Genomic DNA, 24,236 nt, shown 5'->3' on the forward strand with positions numbered 1-24,236 from the left:
CATAAACCGTAGGACTCCAGCCCAAAGCACCATAAACGAAGTCCCACTTTGGAGATAATAGCATGTATCCAACCGATTTAAATATCCCAGGCTATTCAAGCATCACTTAGACATCAAAAAAACACAAAGGTCTTTTGTTAATGAGACCTACATATTCAAAAAGGAAACTGGAATCTCAATTTACTTAGTATATTTGGAACACAATGTACATTCTTGCTTATTGCCAACATGCAGTGTTCCATAATCCATGTTTGGTGTCTATACGTAGAATTGTCAGTTGCGGTGTGAATCTAAATTTTTTTGTTTTCTTCATTGCTTTCTGTTCTTGTGGACATTTTGAAGCATTAATTAGTCTTAACGAAAACAACAAATTAGACTGTGGCTAGATGCACGAGGATTAGTCAGTCACATCAGATGCGGGAAAGAGCCGGAAAACTCTTTTTTTCCTGAGAAAATAAGAACACTCGTTTTAGATCTTCTGCCAATGAGTCTTTTTCTTGGATTTTACCTCACGACCCGCGAAACACCACCGTGCCTCAGCGGCAGCGAACATTCACCATCTTTCTTGTACAAAACATCAGGCTGTCCTCTTAACGATGCCAGTCCGTCCAGAAATGCAAGTGAAAATCACCATACAAAGGGATTGTTTTATGCTGAATGCAGGGCAACAAAGCTAAACTGTAAAAGCGTTGTTAATTAAACTTTGTTTAATGTGGCTTCATGTGTGGATAATAGTACCAAATCTTACCAGTGTTCTTGACTGTAGACTGTTTTTTTTCAGGTGTACAAATTTAAATGGAAAACAATACCCAGTTACACAACAACTTGAATATGTGTTTAGTTTTTGGTTGTTTTTAACAGTTTTTAACTTTTGCAGGGGCAAGCTGTGTAATTAGCAAACATCCAGGTCAGGTAATATGCAAGATGGAGCCGCAGTGCATGCATCCAGTTCTCATGCACGCACACAGTACGCACTACGGTAAAGTCATAGGCTTCTAATGAAATTCAGCATGTGCTGCGCAAGCATGCGATTTCAAATGCACCCTTAGTCTACAGCAGGGGTCTCCAGCTCCAGTCCTGATGAGCTGTTATCCAGAGTATTTCATACCTGGCTTTAGATGAGTCACACCTGTCCTTAGGGAAATACCAGGAACAGGTAGGAAGAAAACCTACTGGACAGTAGTTCTCCAGAACTGGCGTTGGAGACCCCTGGTCTACAGAGATGTTCTTTAACTAGGGTCCACAGAAACAATCTGTTAAACTTAAATAAAAACAATGTTGATACTCTCCTGCCTTTTATGTAATACATATTTGATACCACATTACTCTCCTGGTCCATTATTTCATTTTCTTTCTTTCTTTCTTTCTTTCTTTCTTTCTTTCTTTCTTTCTTTCTTTCTTTCTTTCTTTCTTTCTTTCTTTCAGCAAAACAAAGGTTTAAATGTATTACTCAGCGTAATGCAGATTTAGTCAGCCTGATTCTATTGCAAGAAGTTACACAATGTTGATCTTTTAATAAAGATTTTTTTTTGGCTAGCTGGGGAGATTGTGCAAAGTAGGCTTTGCCGGAATTACAGTAATATTTTTGGGATACTGCAGTATTTAAGTTCGGCGGATGGCTTTAGCATGGACAAGGTGGTCATTGAGACTTGGCATGCAGTGATCCAAAACTGACATTCACTGGATAGCAGCAGTCCCATCTGGTGAACAGCAACTTGATTCCTTTCTTCAAAATGCGCAAAATCAATTATGTATATTTCTGCACCCATACCTTTTGGCAGCTGCCAGTAGGAGATCCAAAATAAGGCTCCGATCTAAATAGCACGTTATTGTTCGTAAAGGAGAAGCTGTCCTCGGTCCTCACTGCCATCGCATCAGCCCAGTGCCCCACCTCACACTCTCGCCCCAACACAGCTCACCCAAGGAATTTGTGCTGTTTATTCTGGGTCTAGGAATGAAGGTGTTTTCCCTGCTGCAATATACTTCATAACGATCTTGGCAGACCGACATTGTCTGATAGGAGCCTTCAGTGCAGACTGGTCTGTCGCAGCGTTTTATCCTGAATGCAGACTGACATTCTAGCGTAGACATTGCAGTGGTGTGGGAAAGGCGAGATATGGCTGATTCGGTGACGCGAATGCCAAGAGAATGTTAGCCAACATGTGCATTTTATAGCAAGATATGTGAGCAATGGGAAGCTCACTGGAGAGTAGAAAACACCGCTAGGTCATACATCATATTTTTTCCCCCAGAGTATGTTATTCATAAAACCTGACTTATGATCAGTCAGATGCCAAAGTCACCCATCTAGCTGACTCTGGGTTAGAAACCTAAAAATACCACGTTATGTCATTGCTTTTCAATGACATTTGATATCATTAGTCAGGACCGGATTGGCCATCAGGCATAAAGGCCATTTTATGGGTATGTGGGTCTGCAGAGCTGCTCATGGAGGAGAACCCCATCGGGCAAAATTCATCGTCCCCCCCCTGGCCGTCGGGGACCCCAAAGTCCAGGGCTGAAATCCAGGGGGTTTTAATCCCCGTCTTTAACGATCATGATCCAGGTAATAGGTCACATTTTCCCTCATGACCCCTGAGGCGTTAATGAATTTATCAACGTGTTTGATAGAAAACATCAAAGATTAAGTCATTTGTTTTTGCTCTATCTGCCCGTTTCCCGAGTTGTTTAAGTTTTATTTGAAGGAGAACATGTTCCACTCAGCAATAACAGTCTAATCCATCAAATGACAAAAAAAACAACAAAGTCACTGCAACACAGCAAATGAGGCAAAGCTTGGATGTCAGGGTTATGAGATTTAAATATTAAGCCAGATTTTCTCTTCTCCCATCCCTTTGATGGTGCGAAGAAATAGGAATGGAGCCGAACTGCAGTGACTAAAACAAAAGAGGTCTTAGCCAATAAGGCTGCAGAACAAGGCATGGAAGACTGAACTCCTGGCCTAAGTTCTGCATGGCACTCATTAGCAGTCAATCCGAAATGATCTTTCAGAGTCCAGTATTACAAACTATCTGCATGATGCGTACGGGAAAGTGGTTTCTAGTGCATGACTTTAAATGTGGGAATAATCATCCACCGCAAAGTCACTCACAGACGCCCAGACGAAGGACATGGCAGAGTCACTAATTTACTTGGACTGCAAGTTATTAGACGATGTCGAAATCTGCAGCGCAGCAGCACGCAAACGATTCGAAAATCATGCAGGCTGCGCTCACACAGAACTGCAGCCTGATTCAGATCCTCAGCCCTGGAGCTGTGATGCAGCAACAACAACTTCCTAAGTCGCCGTGCTGTTGTGGAATTAGTCAGTGTTTAGAAATTCAGCTCTTACAAGTTATTCAGTGCAGCTGCACATGTTGGCTATAACCACAACTACGATAGCAACACGATTCAGTGTGACACCTCATCAGTGAAAAGTCACATTTACTACTAATTATTAAAACCATTAAAATGCAGTACATTAACGTATTACACCTAATTAGGAACTTAGTTATTTAAAATTAATAGAATACTGGCATTACAATGATTGACTCATTTCCATTCTCTAACTTACAGCATGACTAATACCACAAATTAGTACAGGCTTATTATAATTTGGTAAGTGTGATCACTGACGTTAAAGAAAGGATGGAATGAAACGGGCATTTACTTTGATCCAAGCAAAGTGCAAATTAGCTGCTACAACCATGTAGCTGATGTTTAACCTGAAACCCCACTGCCCTTCCTTGGAATTACCTCAGGAACTGACCTGCCTGCATTACATTAAAAAATGTCAAGGTACTTCAAATCACCAGTTGATTCATGATGAAACTGGATTAAAAATGCATTAATTAGCTCCAAGCCAAATACAGAGTGTGACACAAAACAATTGCACCAGCTGAATGATGGATATACTTCAGTAGCTTTGTGGTACATATGAGGTACACAGGATTTAACTTCCAGTGAATTCCTGGGGGACAGTGCATCTGGGACAGTGCGTCTGAAACACCTGAGCTGACAGAGTGACGTCAGCTTTCCGACCCAGCTTTCGGAAGTGTATGTCATATCGACTGAAAACGGCTGCTAAATGAATTCATTGTAAATGTAATGTAACATAATATGAATATATTAACATATATTTTCATGTTACTTTAACTTTGACAGTTGTGGTTTTAAACATGATGGCGGTTTTCCCCGAGCAAACCCCCTGTTTGATTACATCTGCCATGAAGGCTTTAACACTAATGTACACTACATTGGTTACGAGGTATGCTGGTTACGTTGATCTTAGGTTGGCATTTATGTAATTTCTACAGCTGCCTATTCACTCCGATGTTACAGAGGAAAGTGTGAAGGATTTGCTGATTCCCAGTAAATAATTGATAAGAAGAGGCATGTTTCATAAGTAGGGATGCAGCATTTTTTATTAAAAAAATGAGTATATATACTCAATTAAATGAGTATATAGGATTTAAACGAGGATATAGGATGTGGGAAACACTGACGTTAAAACACCATCATATAGGTTACATCCTGTCTGATTGTTTTTTTTTTTTATGGTTCTTGAGACACTTTGCTCTGTCAATTGTCAGAAATCCACTGTTGTTTAGGACAGTATTCCTCAAACCGGTCCTTGGGGGGCACCCAAACAGTCCATGTTTTTGCTCCAGGCCAGCTGGGAGGGAGCAAAATATGTGAGGGAGCTAGGAGGGAGCAAAAATGTGGACTGTCTGGTAGAGTGGCGGGAGGGAGCAAAAATGTGGACTGTCTGGTAGAGTGGCGGGAGGGAGCAAAAATGTGGACTGTCTGGTAGAGTGGCGGGAGGGAGCAAAAATGTGGACTGTCTGGTAGAGTGGCGGGAGGGAGCAAAAATGTGGACTGTCTGGTAGAGTGGCGGGAGGGAGCAAAAATGTGGACTGTCTTGGGGTCCCCGAGGACACGGTCAACAAACCTTAGTTTAAGTGACATAATATTGTGGTTCCCCGTGTATCCAGCTCAGCTGCTCCAGATTTGTTTGCTCACGATTTATGTTAAACTTAATACTAATTAAGAGTGTCTCCGAGTGCTGTTAGCCATTTATGCTAGAAGCCAAGGCAGGTCTAAACAGCAGAGGTCATGGCAGCCCGGATTCAGCTCGGCCTATCAGTTGTTAGCTAATTCCTAGCAGCACAATGCTGGACCTATCACCATTAAAGCTCTGACCATGATGTTTTCATATAACAAAATCATTATTTAAAAGAATCCATTGCAGGTGTTGTTGTAGGTTGTAGTAGCAGGTTGATTTACAACCACGAGCTGCTTTTGAGGCCACCTGGTTTAGAATACACAAAGTCAGTCTTTGTAGGCACGTGAAACCGGAATGCTCTTAGTGTCCCTATTTAAAAAATGGCCAAATTAACATGTGTAACATGGATTAGATCTTTGCATTTTAACCGGACTATAGCTCTCCCCTTCCGCGGTGCTGTCTCTATATTAGAGTCGGACAACATGGTTTAGGTGCATTTTCCAGTTTATATGTAATCTAGCATGACCTATATGATAACTGTCAGCCTTATCAATATCATTTTCGTACGAAGTCATTCCGCAAATAACATAATCTTGCAAGTGTTAATTAAACTCTTTCCAGATACAATGGTCATACAATGGATGCATACAATGGTCTACGTTCCCATCAACAATCTCGTTAATTCTGACCACGAATTCCACTCCCGCACCAGTTTAGAGACGTATTGGTGCATATAAATAAACAAATACATAACTAAATAAATTCAATTAGACGGATGTCATGTAAGAAAAGACCTGACCACGTATGTACGTTTTCTTGGGGGAGCCTAAAGTGTAGGTATTTTTATTTAAATAACACTAAGCCCATTGCCTGATTCATCATTTGGATCGCCTAAAAGAGGATTTCTTGATTTTCATACCTGGAAAGAAAATAACCAAATAATTGATGGATTTCTACATAAAGTAACACGAATAAAATAGAAGGAAGTATTTAAATTTAATATGTCCAGAATAAATTACCTCTGCAATAAAGTTCTCCAAGTCGTTCAACATTCGATGCTTTAAAATCCATATTTTAATGTAGAGAACATATTCATAAAATGAGAGAGGACACATACAAATAAGATTCAGCTATATTCAATTTCGGAATTTTGGTCTTCTTGCAAAAGTGACCTCTAAAGACGGGAATTGTGACGGTTCTCTATTGTAAATACTTTATGAAAAAAATACTATAACATATAGTGTAAAAAGTCATTACTTCGATTCACATAACGCACTTTAACTATGCATAGACATCTAAAATTCCCAGTGGCATTTGCAGAAAATAAACAATTGATGCACCACAGACGGTAACGGTGAGAGAACGAGTCCGTGTGCGGGGTTCGTACACTACAAGTGCATAGGAAGTGCGGGGAAAACCACTGGTGCGTATGCGGGTCTAATCGGGATGGGATGTTTCCCTGAAGACAGCCGCAGAAACGAGCTCTCAGATCAACCACCTGCCCTTTCCTTGGGCCAGTGCCGCGAATAGTGAGCGGGATCTCAGCTGCACTACACGCTGTTCGGAGAGGATGCAGCATTTGGTAATTTAAATCGCATTGCGGGATCTGATTCGCGCCTCTTTCATTTACTGACACTGGGCTGTTTCAAATCAGTCCCAGGTCTCCGCATTTCCGAGACGCCTTCTTTGTTAATTTTTTTTTCTGATTTTCTCTGGGGATAATCCTGTTCCTGTGCCTTGAATACCCGCTTTTAGGAGAACCCCCACAGTCTCTGGAGCTTGGGGGGCGAGGGGTGCGCTGTAGGGATGCGAAAGCGGGCGAGGACAACGGGATCCAGCAGACCTGAGATGCTGCTCTGTATGGATGTACCTACGACTGTACTGATTGTTCACCTGACATTAACGGCTATTGCAGGTAAACGCGCCACTTATTCGTACAACGGGATTTATGTTCATACCTGAAATTTCATTTAACATATACAAGGTTCATATGGTGTCTATAAAAACATTTATTGTAACTGTTTCTGAACTATATATTTTGGGTATGTGTGACTAATTATTGTTCAAATGCACCCATTAAATAGATTTAGACATACAATTTTAGTCACACAAATGACTAATGACACGCTTTGGTTCATGCAAAGCAGACAATTGCCACAATTTACAAATTCGGACTCTTAACTTACTGTTTCTGATTATCTTAACAATCAGTTACATTAAGTTTTCTACACCATTACATTTTGTTTATGAATAGCCTGCACCCTGTAAATGTTCTTTAAACGTTATGTAGTTCGTACGCATTCTAAAACAAATTACTACGTCTTCATGCTGAAGAACTGTCAAAGCGGATTTTAATCTCAGGAAGCATGTACTGTCTGTTGGATTAAACGGGACAACGTCTGGTTAAGCGGAATTCCGACTGAAACTCGTCAACACAGAAATACACGACACATGTAAAAGAATGCGAACCACAATTAATCTTTAAGAAAAGGAAATGCCGATTTTTTTCCCCCAAAACATTTATTTAAAATTTACGTGAATTCCTCCTGACAAGTTAGGCTCATTGATTAGTAAACTGTAACTTTTTTACACGAAGTAGGCTAGCAATGAACCTATGATCAGAGGTACAACAATCTGTATTCACTGAGACAGGCAAACAAGCTGGGTTAGCGAATACTGTTAGTTGTCTGTGGTATAAAAATCAGAGAAAGGTATCTTTTATCTTAGAACAGGGCTTCACGGTTTTGTTACAAATATAGACTTGGGTTTGCCGACTTTGGTTAGCTGGCTGGCGTGAGATTTTCAGTTAGAGACAAGTCTAAAACACATACACATACATAGTCATGCACGCATTTTCAGGTATGTAACACTTTTATCACATTGTAAATAGGCTGTATAGTTTGTAAACTACCGCAACGCTTGTGATGTAGGTAATTTTAAGTTTATAATGGAAAAATGTAGATTTGCCGTAAGCTAATTTCTTTCGTGAACGTGAGAGTCTGAAAGCGTGAGTGTCACGTTAGATGCGTGAGATTTGGCAGCCCTGTAGCCTGTGTACAAATATAACTACTTCAAGACTATTTGTGATTTCTGTTGCTGCGGTCAATGCACGGTGTATGTTACTGTACAAAGTAGGTACACAATATTATCACATAATTAAGCAGCGTATCGCTTACTCCTGTTATTTTCGGAAAGGCATTAGTGCCAAAACCGCAATCGCATTAAAAATGTCTTTTCTTTCCGCAAGCCAATTGCACGTAGATTTCATAACGATTTCGAACACGAGTTTTCGTAACGGTTCATGAGTCCATTTAGAGGGCAGATGAACAGACTGATTTTGATTTATAGAAGAAAACTGCTGTTTTCTTATCTATCTTGTTATCTTTAGCCAATGAGAGATATAATCCGTAATAAAATACAAAACCTTTTTAAGTCATGCCTTGGTCTTGTTTTTTAAGGTCCATATATAGTTTTTATTAAACCGGTGCAGAATTTACATAAAGGCCTATTAAGAGCAGATTAATACTCAGCGTTGTTTTCGTTTGGGATACCACATGAATTCAGATTTAAGGTATAAAGTGAGACTCAGCAGGTCTACACAAGTGTGTAACCTCAACTTAAGTTGTGTTAACCAAAAAATAATGTTTTTTTATGTATGCGTGAAATTATGTATAGTTGCAAGATCAAAAAATGCTCTTATTTAAAGCATAAGTATGGTTGGGTGGTAAATTCCGAGTCTCACTTTGTATGAGCGATGTAAATATGATGTCTTTTAGCAAGCTTACTTTTATTTTAAATGTACTCTGGTTTAAAAACACTTGAACCACTTATTGGGAAATGCTAATTTTAGCAGAATGATTAAAGCTGTCACATCCCGTGAGAGGCAAGAATATACGTTATAATAGCGGTGTCGGAGGGAAACGTGTACCCTGGCAGATATGATACAAATATAAATGGTCATTTAAATGCTCAAGGAATGTTATTCAGGGCAGTGTGTGACTCAGTGGGCGGAGCCGGTGTATCAGTAATCAGAAGGTCGCTGGTTCAAACCCAGCCTCAGTATGTCGGCAACTCCTTGAGCAAGACCCCCAACTCCCTGGGTGCCCCAATGGGTGGCTTCCCTTTGCATACAGCTACACAGAACAAGTGGAAAAGGCAATTTCCCCACAGGGGTCAATCATTATTATTATATCTCTGCTCTGAAAATTCTACTGTTGGGGTCCCCAGATTACCGAGCTACGCACCTGTGTGCCACGCCCGCCTGGCACGATCAACCAGTTGAGCTTGGCAAGTAAAGTAATAAAATGGAATCACTTTGAAGATAAAACAAGAGGTTAAGATAGTTGAAATTTGGTTCAAAAAGGGTGAACCTGATTGACCATTTAGCTTTATTTTATTCATCATTAGATAGATAAATAGATAGATAGATAGATAGATAGATAGTATCATAAAATATGAGTATAGTAAATTTACAGAAATCAAGATACTGTAGGAGACAATTCAGTTAATATTTACATTTTTTGGCAGCAGCTGGTGATGCAGGAAGCAGGTAACCAAGGTACTTCAAATGGCAGTTTAAAAAATTTAAAGTACCAGTCTCCAGTTACAGAATTGTACTTCAGCAGGGAATTATCAACGGCTGCTCTTCTGAATATTAACTACTTGCAGCGAAATCCTGGTAATTATGCTTCCCCGCGCTGTGCTCTCATTTAAAGCCACGGGATCCATCAAGCCACCCAGTCGCATGTTTGTGGGAGATGGATGCACAAGAACGACGTAAAAGCGATGTATCCAAACCCTGGGAGTGTTTGCTCCTGTTCTGGAGCCAATTGCGCTCGAATCCGTCAAAGAATTTCAGGTTTGGTAAAGAATGTGAGAATGTTGAAATTTGCTCATTTAAAAAATTTAATGTTTCTGGTTTCAAGAGTGCAGCCTTGGGGCAGTTATCTTTTTATGTCAGGTCAGAATGTGGAGGAATGGGGGGTTCTCGCGTCTCTAAGTAGAGGAAGATTTTCCTTTCATGAAGTTTTTGTCGAATCTCTAACACTGTAATCTAACACAAGTAGGAAAAAGTTCCTGGATAATAAAGCAGCATCCCCTACACCTGACAGGCACCCAGCGAATGTGGTCCGAAGCCTCTTGAGAGAGGCTTCAGTAGGGGAGCCATTTATTATATTATAATAAACTGTGCGGCCTGACAGAAAATGATCTATTTTCTCGTCACATTTTTTCCCACCAGGTAAGCCAGAAATAAGCAGGTTCCTGGTCTTATTCAGCTATTATTGAATTCGTGTGGAACCAGAATGAAGGAAACTTTTTATTCCTGGAACCTCGCATGGTCAGCAGGAGTTATATACATTTGTTTTTGCTATCTTTAAAATATCTACGAAAAAAAGCTGCTATTCTTGAGTAGCATAATAGCAAAATAGTGGTAGATGAAATTCAGAGGACGTCTGAGGGCTATTTGTACCCCATCCTACTGCTTTCCCGCTCAGGGTTACTGAGTGGCTCGGAGGCAGCTTGGGATGGCAGGGCATTGAGGGTTACCCTGTCAGTAGGGTGACCAGCTAATCCATGACAGGGGAGCACAATGAGCTACGAAAGGATCTGTAATCTACCATTTCAATGAAAAGGACACGAATTTCACATAAACACCGAGTTCTTGCTGTGTGCTGATTGGTCAGTTTCTGATAATCATACAATTGGCTCTAATGTTAATGTAAAACAGCTGGACGAGGCTTTCAATCAAGGAAACAAACCAGTCAAAACACAAGAGGAACCAAACTGTTTAGCCGAGCACGGGAGCCTATAAAGTAGCTTGTAAAACCTGAAGTAGCTCACGGTGTCCCTCCTGTCATAGATTAGCTGGTCAGCCTAGGTGTCGTACACTACAGGCAAGTAAGAGACACTAGTAGCTGCGTGCCTTTGGACCACTGAGGTAAACCAGAGTGCTTTTAGGAAACCCATGTAACACAGAGAGAGCATGCAAAGCCCGCAAAAACAGCAGAGGCAGGATTCTAAGCTCCAGCACTGCAGGCGTGAAGTAACACTGCCAGTGGAAGAACCACCACATTTAGCATCGGCAGCAAAATCTGAGCAAGCCACGGTCTCATTTTTGGTGACATTTCGTTAAGATTTTATCTATTTAGTATAATAAAAGTAATCTTCTGGTGCCTGGACTATTCTGCCTAAAATTAAAAACAAAGGAAAAGAAATTAAATAGAATTAATCAAGCCATGCTACACGTTAGAAAAACAGCTACTTACTGTGCATTGGTAATTATTGAGAAGTGATTTAAAGATCAATGTATTATGAATGAACGAAACAGGAGTATGCATTTCAGGTATTGTTGCTTTGGTTTCTTTATAAATGTCTACAATTAATATTATTAATACACATTTTAAGTAATTACTATTACTTATTCATGTATTTTTCTAAAACCATTATTAATAGTTGACAAATGTATGAAAAGGGAACTTTTGGATAAGTTCCAAGCCACAACACCCAATCAATACACAACAATTAAACTTGTTTATGACAATTACAGTAAGTGAACATTGCTTATCAAATATGCCTCTGATTTATATGGTCAGTTACCTCACACAATTTTGCATATATTACAGAGGTAATAATGTGGAAGGCAAGGCAGGGGGTTACACTGTGTAATTTTGTCATTATGTGAAAACTGAGAATCGGCACATACCCAGTGTTACAACTTATATGACTAAATCCACCATCCACCATAAAAGTGAGGTAGTGTGCTTCATGTAAGGTGACCTTAAAGAAAAGGAGGGAATGAAGAAGAAAATACATAGAGGGACTAAAATCCAAAGGAAAATGCAGAATAGATTCTCATAGTATTTAGTATTAAAATATAAATTATATGAATATTTCGGGGCGGCATGGTGGTGCAGTGGTTAGCACTGTTGCCTCACACCTCTGGGACCCGGGTTCGAGTCTCCGCCTGGGTCACATGTGTGCGGAATTTGCATGTTCTCCCCGTGTCGTCGTGGGGTTTCCTCCGGGTACTCCGGTTTCCCCCCACAGTCCAAAAACATGCTGAGGCTAATTGGAGTTGCTAAATTGCCCGTAGGTGTGCATGTGTGAGTGAATGGTGTGTGAGTGTGCCCTGCGATGGGCTGGCCCCCCATCCTGGGTTGTTCCCTGCCTCGTGCCCATTGATTCCGGGATAGGCTCTGGACCCCCCGCGACCCAATAGGATAAGCGGTTTGGACAATGGATGGATGGATGGATGAATATTTCATTATCTTCCTAAACCACATCAAAGGTGACATAGAACTGGATGGACCACATTTTTCTTGACAAAGACTTGGATGGAAATGTGATGTTTTGATGAATGTGCAAACCTTTAGACCAGTGACTCTCTACCCATGGGTCGCGACCCTAATTTCAGCCACTGCAAGTTCTGAAATGGTCGCGTGGCAGAGTTGGAAATGTAAGCATTTTAAAACCAGCAAGTTCCTATGCTGATCCACGATCAGATTTCCCAGCCGCAGTCCTAGAATTAACCTATATAAACAGATCTTGGCTCTGCAAACGCTTAGCGCAAAACTAGTGAACATTTAACCAATCAAAGAAGCCGCAGATGCTTAATTTAATATTCACTGGCACATCCAATCAGATTTGTGCAATAGACATTGATTGGCGTAAATTGCAGACTGCACTGTGCGCTTGATTAGATCGTTAATTTAAATCTGTACTTGATATAGGCTCACGGCTGAGCTGGCAAGGTAAAAAAAGGTATAAGTTTGAGAACCACTGCTTTAGGCACCATTTATTTTAAAAAAAGAACATTTAGCATGATTTTCTTTTGTTACTGTTAAGGGATAATAAGGATGATTTCATTATTCTTTAAAATAAGAATTCCTCCATCTTTCTGAATGTAAGGAATGTTTAAATGGTTACATAAATCAGGATTTTTTTATTGGCATATTATGGAAAAGACCACAATTATAAGTTCTCTTTTCCAGGCTGTAATTTTAAGTAATAAATACTATAATCCATCCATCCATCCATACATTTTCCATATCTGCTAGTCTCCCGCAGAGTCGCGGGGGTCTAGAACCTGGAAGCTGTAGGTGCAGGGCAGGGAGTAAGGGGTGCAACATAGATATAAGATGAGCTGTTAGGCCAATATCCAATCACAGTATAAAACATCACAAGCCGATTTATTTTACTCAGTTTGGAAATGGCTGCCAGGATTGACCAAATGAATCAAAATGCACAGAAACAGCAAACATCACTAGAGACTTACCATTAACATTCCAAGTACTTTTCGCAACGGTGGGGACAATGTATGAATATATGCATGATGGTTTAAATATTTATTTTTCCTACTAGCAGCAATTACATGAAAAATGTTTGGAAAGGGCAGGAATAGTTACCGCATAATCTGCAAGTTTTTAAAGTGAATCCGAAGTGTTTTATGCGTCTATTGTGTCATAAACGCATGCAGTATTATTTTATCTGCCTTTGTTGTTCTGTCAGTGGAATTTCTTGCTTTCTCCCAATGTCTGGGCCATTATGTAACTGAAAAGGCTAGTGTCATCCAGTGCACAAATAACATTAGGCTGAATTTGGCAGAGCTATCAGACAGGGACACTGCAGAGCTGCTCAGCCAGCCGCTGATGCTTCTTGTTTGACCCCTGTGGGGAACTGAAAGTGGTGGCTGTTGCCCTGACGGTGGCAGTCGGCCTTATCTGTGGATCAATGCAGCCGATCAACGGGAAGTCTTGCCTGTCAGCTTGCACGGATGTCAGGGGGAGGGGCCGTACAGGCTGCAGTGATTGCAATTTTTTTGATTTGTGGCATCACACCGGCGTGGAATTCATATAGAAATGGCTGCCGATGATGAGGGTATGTTGGCCTCCATTGGGTTGTCTGCCTTGCTTGTTAACTTGTCCCAACCCAACACACTAGAGAAACATTACAAAAGCTGGTTACACTTTCTATGAATACTATGTCTATAAGAATCTATGAATATATTCATAACACATCACAATACATTCACAAAGCATTATAAACACAGCTATTGATATTTATGAGAAGGCATCACGCATCATGGCCATGTTTATTATGCATTTTGAATGCTTTATGATCTATATATACACCTATGATGTACTATGGATACCTTTATAATGCAGTACAAAGCATCCGTAATGTTCATTTATAACAGCCATTATAAAGCATTATGAAGGTATCAATAGTGCATTATAGATGAGAGCGTCATTGGTGCTTATATAGTATTATAATCAATAATGTAGTATTATAATCAAGAAGCTGTGCTGAACTTCCGGATGCAGATGAATGTTGCACCTTTCCTCGGTGTATCACTTCTGTTTAGAAAAATGTTCAGTTAATTCAGAACAAATACTGACCAGGTCAAATCCACAGAAACATGGAATAAGTTGATTGTGCATTTCTTCCTTTTCTGATAAACACAATATGACAGTGTGCTGATGATGATACACAGCAAAATCATTTCGCTTCAGTATTTGTTTCCCATTTCAACTTGACTGAAGAGCTCATGGCCAGTGTGATAACTAAAGGACAGTTATACTATGAATAATAAAGTCACAGATCACGTGAGCAACAGGCTATGACAAGGCATTCGAGTACCTGTGGCAGGGTTAGGGGAGACAAGGGTGCAGGCAACAGCCCTTCAAGGGACCAGGATTATTGAGGGAATAAGGGGAACAGTGCAGAGAAGGAGGCTCTGAGGTGGTGGTCCATTCGTGGGAGACGTCCTCCAGTATTCCCCTTGCAGGCAGAGGGCAGCACATGTTCCTCGATCCACCTGCAGAAGCAGTCTGCACAATTTGCCTTCCGTCTCCTTTTCTCTGAGTTCTTCCTCTCTTGTGATTAAAGCCCTGCAATGGAAGACTGTCTCCCCCCCCCACCCCTCAGTGGGCCAGTCACCAGTGGCCAGCTTTTACCCATTCTTAGTTGACGGCGAGGAAACCACAGTTACTGCGGACCAGCGTGGTTAAAAGAAGATTTAAGTGTGTACCTTCATCAGATATAAAGAATTAAATAAACCCAAGCACCACAGACTGATAGTTGCAAACACAACTTGTTTGCAGACCTACTCACAACCTTGATGGCCACTTATTATTCATGGCCTTAGTCACCCTGAGGAGAACAGCCTGTACATCCCCCCCCCCCTTCTGAATACATCTACCAACCCCACATGAACTGTATAGCGGTTTATTTCTCATTATTAAAAGTCCCAATTGAAAGCTTGGCACTGCAAAGTGGGTACATGGGACTAGCGTGATTAATAACTAACTCATACATTTCATCTCGCACACAACTTATAGTAGATGGACAAAACACTTAGTAAGTAATAGAAAAACAAGGTCAGAATGAAATACGACACAAGGAACGGCTCTTAGACATGATCGTCTGAGCAGCAGATCTTATTGCGTTTAATGGTTTTCGTTCATACGTGCTTTTCGTGTTGAATTTTTGATAGATAGCACTGGAGGCAAATCAGCATTAACGTTTTTATCAATAATAGGTGTTTTCCCTGAGTGAGACATTTGAGAGCTCAGTGACTGGCATTGAGTGTGGGTTACGGGTACAGAGATATAAGCCTTATAAATATGCCTTGGCTCCAAAGAGGAAGACCCCCGTACTGAGGGGGGCACTGTGGAACCTCAAGAAGGATCCAGTAAGCAGCTTTAGAGAACAAGGGGGGGTTATTAACTGAATATAAAAAAAGCCAGAAAACAAAATGGGATCACAAGGGGTCAAACATGGGCAGGTAGATAAGTGAGACTAATAAAGACTATAGCTGGTAAGGACTAGGAGTAGACAGAAGGGGACAGAGAGGAAACACACTCAATATCTACCAGTGGCAACACCAACACAAATAATGAGCAACAAGGGAAGAAGGCCACGACAGGCACTGTGAAAATGAGGGCTAAATGAGGGACAGGTGTGGGGCATAAACAATAAACCAGACACTAACAGGGAACAGGTGAGGCTAATTAGGAACAAAACCGGATGACCAGTGATATCTGCTGGTCAAATGGGAAAATAACAGACGTGACAGTGGCAGGCCTAACAGTTCACCTTACATCTATGTTGCATGTTGAAACTCGGTAAAAACATCAATGTCGAAAATATTTGGATGATACAAGAAAAATTTGAAAAGGAAAGAAACACTGTAAATGAAGCAATGACGGCTCCATTCAGCACTGGCTTCCATTTATCTGCCTTGCTATGCTTCACAAAACCACTTTCGTGTTTTTTCTTACTTTACTTCTTTCCCTGGGGACTGGGGAATTAAAAACACTTGTGATGAACAGTACACGGCGTTAATAAAGTTAAACGTTTGGGAAAAAAACATTTCCATTCGTCTTAACTTATTTCACATTATTCTTGTGGAACAATCTCTTTCCTTGCTCAAAGACTTATAAATAAGCCTCCTTTGACAGTCTGAATTAGGCGAAAGGGAAAGTTGTGTTGGTTTTAATGGATTACTGCAGTGCTTGGCAATCTGCAGTCAGTCACGTGACCAGTATTTCATATTATTTATCTTGGAAGGGGAGTCAATTTTTACTATATCAGGGCAATGCACAATTTATGGGAGTCTTCCCATCAGGCATTAATGACAAAGCAAGTACCATATAATATCAGGAAACAATTATCAAAGCAAAATAATCTATTCCAGCAAAAAATATCTATTTATAAATAATTATACTTCACATATAATGTTATATATTACAGAGTGAACTAATAAAACCACTAATTATGTGTGATAAGGAACTGGACCTCATTGCATGTCATTGCATCCTTCATAGTTCTCCGCCAAAGCATACAAGGTATCCTCATCTACGTAACCAACTATGTAACATGGTTAATCTGAACCATATTAACCAATCTAACCAATCTTAAACGTGAACTAGTAAAACTTACCACACAATTATGCACATATTTGGGAGTCTACTTAAATACTAAGGTATTATCTTCTTTCCTCTCTTTGCAAAGACTATTGTGCTGTATGTATTACTGGGCTGGATACGACACACAGCAAGGCTGCATTTAGCTGAACGTACTTCTGTGCCAGTTTGCATATTTATGACATTAAAAATGACATTACTGTACACCGTAATGCAATAACAGTACCTATACACTATTTACCTTTGAGTTATGCACCATATTGTGTGGAAAATGAATGCATTTAAATAGCTAAGAAAATGTTTCAATAATTGAATATTGTTTCCATTCAAAGAAATCATTTTTCTGATGACGTGTTTTTAAAGCATTCTCTCTTACGAGGCTGAAACTCGTATTTTAACTCTAAGCACCTGCTGCCATTCCGAGGTGTTAAAAACATGACATGTAACACATTTCAGTCTTAGTAAATTGCAACAGTTGGTTCATTTGCAATGAGTACACTGAGAATCCCCAGAATACACCATGCATTAATACGAACATGCCAAATATACCAGCCCTGTCCTTATGGCTAAATGCTCATGTGATAGTTTTATAACTGAATTTTTTTCACAATTTAATTTAGCATCATTAAAAATTGTATGCATTTCCTGAAAATGTATAAACTATACCGATTATATTGTATAAAAAATATTTTTTAGAAAATGCAACAAAAATAAATGTCATTTTCAATAACTCTGGTTGTTTTTCCAATAGTTCTTTCAAACAGCCATCGTCTTTTTTTCCTACAGGAGAGGCAATGATGGCCAGCAGGGCGGCAATAGAGGGCTGTCCCCTTGGCCAGTTTCCATGTGGAAATCTGAGTGTCTGCCTGCCCCAAGTTTTCCAGTGTAATGGCCAAGCAGACTGCCAGAATGGGGCAGATGAGGAGAACTGCGGTAAGTCAGGAGAGTCAATCTAAGACTATTTTTCCAATTGAATATTAATATCTTTGTGGTTAGGGTGGATCAACTTTAACCGATCAAACTTATTGTTAAATTAGATGTCATTTTTAATGTCCAAAACATTCATTAAACTTCACTATGTAGTCCATGATATATCCCAAATAATCTCCCAAATTGTGTTTCATCACCATTTACTGAGATAAATATAAATAGCATATTGAATTCATCCATCAATCTCCTTGCAGTTTGTCTGGTACAGATTAAGAGATCGTTTAAGAGATTAAGAGAGCGTTTTAAATGTCAACTGGATTTCATTTCTCAAATTCTGGATTTTCAAGTGCTTTTTAAAAAGGTTTTTTCTCTGTAAAACCCTATAATAATATAATGAATAACTGTGACCGTGAATAGGAGAAATGGGTGTAGAATATCCAGGGATCGATGCAAGAAATAAATAATCTTAGATTCAAAGTACCAGACATATGGACTGGGTTTAAAAACAGCCCCAGGACTTTTGCCTAGTCACATATTCATAGACCCTATATTTCCACAAATATAAGTATGCAAGTGTTGCCGACTTGGGGGGGGATCCACTATGGTACACTTTGCCAATCCGGGGAGGTGGGGGTCCACACAATAACTTTTCCCAGCCCACCATGAAAAAGCCCAGTATGTCACATGGCTAGGCCAGCCAATTGGGAAACGATGATTAGGTAACAATGAAACACATAATAAAAGTCTGTGGTCGAATACGAATCTGCACAACAGTCAATAAAAAAAATATATGGGAGGCTGGATGGACATGATTGAAAAGCCTAATAAATTGCAAGCCCCCCTCAGCTTTGGCATTTCTGCTCCCAATTATCCATAAGGCACGTTTTTGGGCAGTCGGAATCAGATATGGAGTTAGGAGGCCTAGACTGCCGGCGCTGTAGCTGGAAGCGAAGTGGGCCGCAGTCGTACGCAGCTCTCGCACGTGAAACGCCGACCTCCCCTAAATGTAGCTGTGTGCAGGCTTCCCAAGATTACCGATAAATCTACATTCTCAGCGCAGGAGCGAGGCCTCCGCTGCGATGTCACAGATTCATTTATTGTTCTGCATATTGCCGGCAGAATGCGGCCTGCTGCCCTGACGGTGGAGCGCTGAAGCGCGGCCAAATCTCGTAGAAGATCTGTCAAGCAGCAAGTGGAGTAGTAATTCTGAATAAGATAAGATAGTAAATAAGCATTAAAGTGTAAAATGCCTCTGACGAGATAAGTGCTAGGCATTTACGACAGTCCCACAAACGCGAGGAAGCCACCAATCAACATAAACTAGAGCTACTGTATCTGTCTTAGCATGTAAGTACAATCAAAGAAATAAAAAGCACTGAAGCATGTTCTTTATGGATCTGGAAACTCACACGGCAACACCGGCTCTTTCGGGAGTTTTAAAAGAGCACTCGGCCGACTTCAGCGATCCTAGGCTACTCGCATGGACTCGTATCTTTCGCCATCGGAAAACACGCACAGCAGAGCATTAAGAAAAGGAAACAAAAAAGGAAAATGTTCAATTTCTAAATATTACTTCCCGCTAAACCGAGCCAGATATGGACCACAGCAGTAAAATCCCTAAAATGATGAATGCCATATTCTTTGAGGGGAGTAGCAGTTTCCTACTGAGATGTTACTTTAAGAGTTTTATACCATCTCTCTCATCATAAAAGAATTCATAGGAAAGATAAAATAGGTTGGGGACTGCAGGGTTTTTTCTAAACTACTAGGTCCATGGGGTTTAGTGGAACTTCTACCTTTCCCGTCTTGTCTTCGCCCATTTCAGTTGGTTTTTCTCCGACATCCCTACAGTTTATGTTTCTAATATGATATGTTTGACTTTAACTGCACTCCACCTTAATAGCAGGATTACATAAAAATGGAATAACTTGTAACCTTTTAATTTTATTTTGTGTTGTGGGGACTCACGACATCGTTTCAAAATCGCGGGCGACATGTAGGCACCTAACGAGGAATGGCTATGGAGCGCTAAAGCACATTTAAAGTGGAACAAGCAAGGACATGTGCAAATGTAAACACATCCTGCATCTGTTAACCCCCCCTCCCCCTCCGCCCCCCATCAGGGGAGAGTTTACTGTTTATGGGGCCCACTGAAAAAGTTCTAGAACAAGTCTCAAATAAACTTTAGCAGCTCGCCAAAGTTATTTTTTTGTAATGTTTTATATGAAGACACATATGTTTGCCTTAGGCTGGATGCGATCGTTAGACGTCAGACTTAGATTTGGAGCCAAATTGTTTGTTTGTTATGCTGTTTCTTCTGTTATGGACGGACAGCATCTAACAGGACAAACATTATGCTAAATAATGTTAAGTTGTTGCACAGAATGTAGAGTAAGATTCCACTGGACGATTTAAGCGGAAACAGAATTCTGTTGAATGGTCAACTGCTCAGGAACTGAAAGACTTGGGTCTTGTTTTTAAGTTGGGTCAAATGACCCGCCAAAAACTGCTGGAATGGTCATCAATATTGCGTCCATTATGTGTAGTCAGGTTTTGTCTAAGATGTGGTAGTTGGTCTTTACCTCACAAAGTTAATATTTGAAGGTTAACTGAACTTCACCATTGTGTAAGTTGGTTTTTTACATTATGCCTACTCTATAAATTGGCCAACTGAGCAGAACAGCCCTCTGACATCACAAGGAAAACGGTTTTAACACAGTAATCCACAAATCAGCATCCCTACTGTCGGCAGATTGTTATATACTTTGTTTATAAGTGAAGAACAAAGATTGAAACAAGTGGGAGAGTTTTTTTCCCCCCTCGCTTACTGTGCAGTGAAAACATGTGGAATTTAATTCGCAAGGGGAACAGAGGCGGATCTAAGGGACGGCCTGGGATTGTGCCTAGTAAAGGCATGGCCGCCCCTGTTGTCACCCCCCAATAATGAAAATAAAAAATGTATTATTTTATGTTTTAAGCAGAACCATAGAACAGACAGTTTGGTGTACGAGGCCCCCGATGGCCGCCCAAACAAAACTTTCTGCAGGCACCACTGCCTGGAACATTCTTGATTATTTTCTGTTCCAGTGGGGGTTGTCCTCCTTGAAGATTTTGTAACATCCAAAATAATACTTGCATTTTGTTGCAGACGGCCTGATTGTTGATGGGCGCCGCAATTTCTGCAACGCTGAGCGGGCATGTCCTCACAAACGTATCATCGCAGTGTGGACTACGGTAGCTAGATAGCTATGGTAGCTTTCACAGCTGCATCGCTGGTCTCCCAGCTGCAATTGAAAACATTCCGCCGTTTCTTCGGTACTGACAGAACTTCAATTTGAGCTGACAGAATTTTTTGCGCAATGAGCTTGGCAGTTGCGCCGAATTCCCTAAGCCTTCTTATGCCCCCTCAAGTGGAAAAACTTAAAATAGCGGGATATTTCAAATCAGTGTATGCACTTATAAGATCATCTTGTGAGCTGGGTTAGAATGCGCAGGAATAATATTTTTTTTTTTGCAAGTTCACACAGACCGGCAGCGGGTCACTGTTGACCCGTGAACCTTGAATTTGCCATAAATGTGATGAGAGCAACCAGACCTATAATAATAATTTAGTAATGAATCACTGAAGACATTCTACTTGCCAGTAAAGGCCGGATGCCGCTTGTATCTTGGAACAGGGAGTGTAAAGCTGTAGAGGCTGCCGATGAATAAAAGCATTTGTACACTGTTACTCTAAATTCCCGTCAAACGCCATTTCTGTCGGAAAGACCTTATTGTTATGTTTTCTGCCGGCATGAAAGATCTCCTGCTTAGGATGGCGAACTCTGAAAGACTTTTTAAGCAGTTTGCATTACTGTGGAATGCTTGTTCATTACATCTGCTTCTGCCCCTGACAATTCCCAGCCATAAATGGAGTCATGAATATTGGATCACAAGACACAGATTCATTTAGCGTCTGAGTGGTGGCCCTCCAGCATAACTGCAGATACCAAGCTGCCAAGTCGGCAAGTTCTCTAAGCGCATCTCGGGTGTGAAGGAGCCCAGCTTTGGTCTTAGGCGACAATTGGCTTCAAGCTGAGAAATCCTAGCTGCTTATTGGCTTTGGTGGTCTTATGTGTCTTTATGTGAAGCAGGCATCTCTTCCTGTAGGTGATAACAGTGGCTGGGCAGCCTTCTTTGACCAGACCATCAAGAGGGTGGCTCCTCAGGAGTTCCGCAGAGGCTGCTGTGAGTGGGACTGCATGAGCACATGCGTGTCGATAACCTACCGTGTGCACTCTTGTAATCCGGAACCTTAGCTGAAGAAATGGGTCGGCGTGAGTCAATGTCACTTGAAGTTAGAGCGCAGATATTTTAAAAGCTCCTTTTATAATCACTACCTACCTCTCCTGTCATCATTTTTCTTCTCCCACAGTTCTGGAGCAGTACCCAGACTACTGCAGCTGCATCGAGACCAGCCTCCAGTGCGTCAGTCTGAAGCTTAAGGAGGTGCCACCGGTGTCGGCCAATGTAACTTCACTGTAAGTCTCTTAGAAATACCGTACAACACGTTCTCTGAGCACATGGAAGCAGCTGCCCACTTAAGGTTTATTGCTGTTCAGTGGAGGACCATGTGTATGCAGCCACTCATCTTGATTGTATTATGAATTACTCAGTCAGTTTAATACTTTATGTTACTTTTTTGATTGAGTAACCGGGGAAGGGTGGGATGGGGGGATGCAGATTGGTTTTCCTATCGGAATGTGCTTCGGTAGAGTACCGAATCGCAAGGGGTGCAAGTATTTCAAGTCTAAGACAGAGCGGGGTGATGCGATTCAGAATAAAAATAGATAGAATAATTTTTAGGCCGCCGTACTCTGAGCCCAGTGTTCATCAGATTTAGGAGCCTCGACACGAAAGCTGACAAAGATGAATTCATTTTAAAATAAAATGAGGGCCTCATAGTTGCTAAATTGCTAAATTGCTAAAGGTGTGCATGTAAGAGTGAATGGTGTGTGAGTGTGCCCTGCGATGGGCTGGCCCCCTATCCTGGGTTGTTCCCTGCCTCGTGCCCATTGCTTCTGGGATAGGCTCCAGACCCCCCGCGACCCAGTAGGATAAGCGGTTTGGACAATTGATGGATGGATGGATTTTTTTAATTCAGTTTTTATTTTCGTATTATTTTCAATTTTTATGTTTTAATTCAGTTTTGTTTCAGGTAGTATTCCCTGTGGTTTTTATTAGTTTTTATATATTTTAGTCTCAGTTTGGTAATTTTATTTTTAAGCTATTTCTCTGATCTTTAGAGAGTCCTACATTGATACCCTGCACTCAATATGTACTAATGTTCTACAAATGTTTGTGGAATTATTAATGGTCGTTAAGCATAAACAAATCATTACTTTAGATAAACAGTATTAACGTTAAGAATAAGAAGTTTGTTTTTACTTAATCTTATTTCAGTCATTCCAGAAGCAATATTTTTAGTTTTCGCTTAGCTGTAGTTTTTAATCTTTCTTTCCTTTATTTGAAAAGATTTTTCTTGTAATTTTCAGCTCATTAACAGTAATATCCCAGATACATGGGTGAATTTTCTCTTTCATACAAAAATGGAACATTACAGGCATCTTCCTTTCCGCTGTAACAGTTACCTGGTGGCTTGTGTCTATGGGCAGATCCCTTAGGAGTAATGAAATCCGAAAGCTGCAGGATGGAGTCTTTTCCATGTTCTCCGAACTGCAGAGACTGTGAGTATGAAGGGGGGGGGGGGGGGAGTAGGCAACACACCTAACATTCAAAACATAAAATTATGCAACCGGAAAAAACAACTGATCTAAAGGCCTTTTAGGATGATAGCTTGAACTTTTGAATCTTGACCTTTATGATGACAGTGGTGATGTTACTTACTGGTGGATGTGCTGCTTCACCCATCTGTGACTGAAAGAGGAGTGGGTCACAAGCGTGTGCACAAGAGCTCCTCTCCCAGCATTGTGCAAGAGTGCACTGAGAGGTCTCTCCCGGATTGCACTGTAGCAGCTTAGAGGGGGAAGAATATGAGCTCCCTTTGCTGGCGAGAGTGCAGGAGATCTGGGGGCTGGGGGTTGGGGGGGGGGGGTCCTGCAGGTGTTGTTCGGAACAATGGGTCTGCAGGTCCAAAGCTACCTTGACCACATGGCCTCATATTTGCATGACGAGGTCATTGAATCTGGAGAGGTAAGAGACCATCGCAACCAGCTCTGTGAATCACTGCACCGGAGCAGAGACCATCTGCCCTTTTACTGCTCCCCGATTTTATGCACCAGGCCTGCACTCTTGGTTTTCCAGTAGATGGTGGCATTTTCTGGCTAGCTTTTACTTTTTTTTGAGAAAGTTTATACACTAGAGTTTTCTCCTTC

General features: G+C 40.9%; 1 protein-coding gene across 3 annotated transcripts in view; it reads left to right on the plus strand.

Annotated features, from left to right (window-relative positions):
* The first annotated feature begins 6,415 nt into the window (after nt 1-6,415).
* The window catches only part of rxfp2a (relaxin family peptide receptor 2a), a 38,639-nt gene continuing 20,818 nt past the window's right edge, over nt 6,416-24,236 (plus strand). The window contains exons 1-6 of one of the 3 annotated variants that reach the window (XM_048982784.1): nt 6,416-6,587; nt 6,761-6,920; nt 17,719-17,865; nt 22,012-22,089; nt 22,277-22,382; nt 23,517-23,588. In XM_048982784.1, the coding sequence (XP_048838741.1) occupies nt 6,576-6,587; nt 6,761-6,920; nt 17,719-17,865; nt 22,012-22,089; nt 22,277-22,382; nt 23,517-23,588 (575 nt within the window). In that variant the 5' untranslated portion in view covers nt 6,416-6,575. The remainder of the gene's footprint in view (nt 6,588-6,760; nt 6,921-17,718; nt 17,866-22,011; nt 22,090-22,276; nt 22,383-23,516; nt 23,589-24,236) is intronic. The other 2 variants (XM_048982783.1, XM_048982786.1) reach the window with 2 other exon arrangements.

Source organism: Brienomyrus brachyistius, chromosome 18 (assembly GCF_023856365.1).
Source record: "Brienomyrus brachyistius isolate T26 chromosome 18, BBRACH_0.4, whole genome shotgun sequence".
NCBI classification, from domain to species: Eukaryota; Metazoa; Chordata; class Actinopteri; order Osteoglossiformes; family Mormyridae; genus Brienomyrus; species Brienomyrus brachyistius.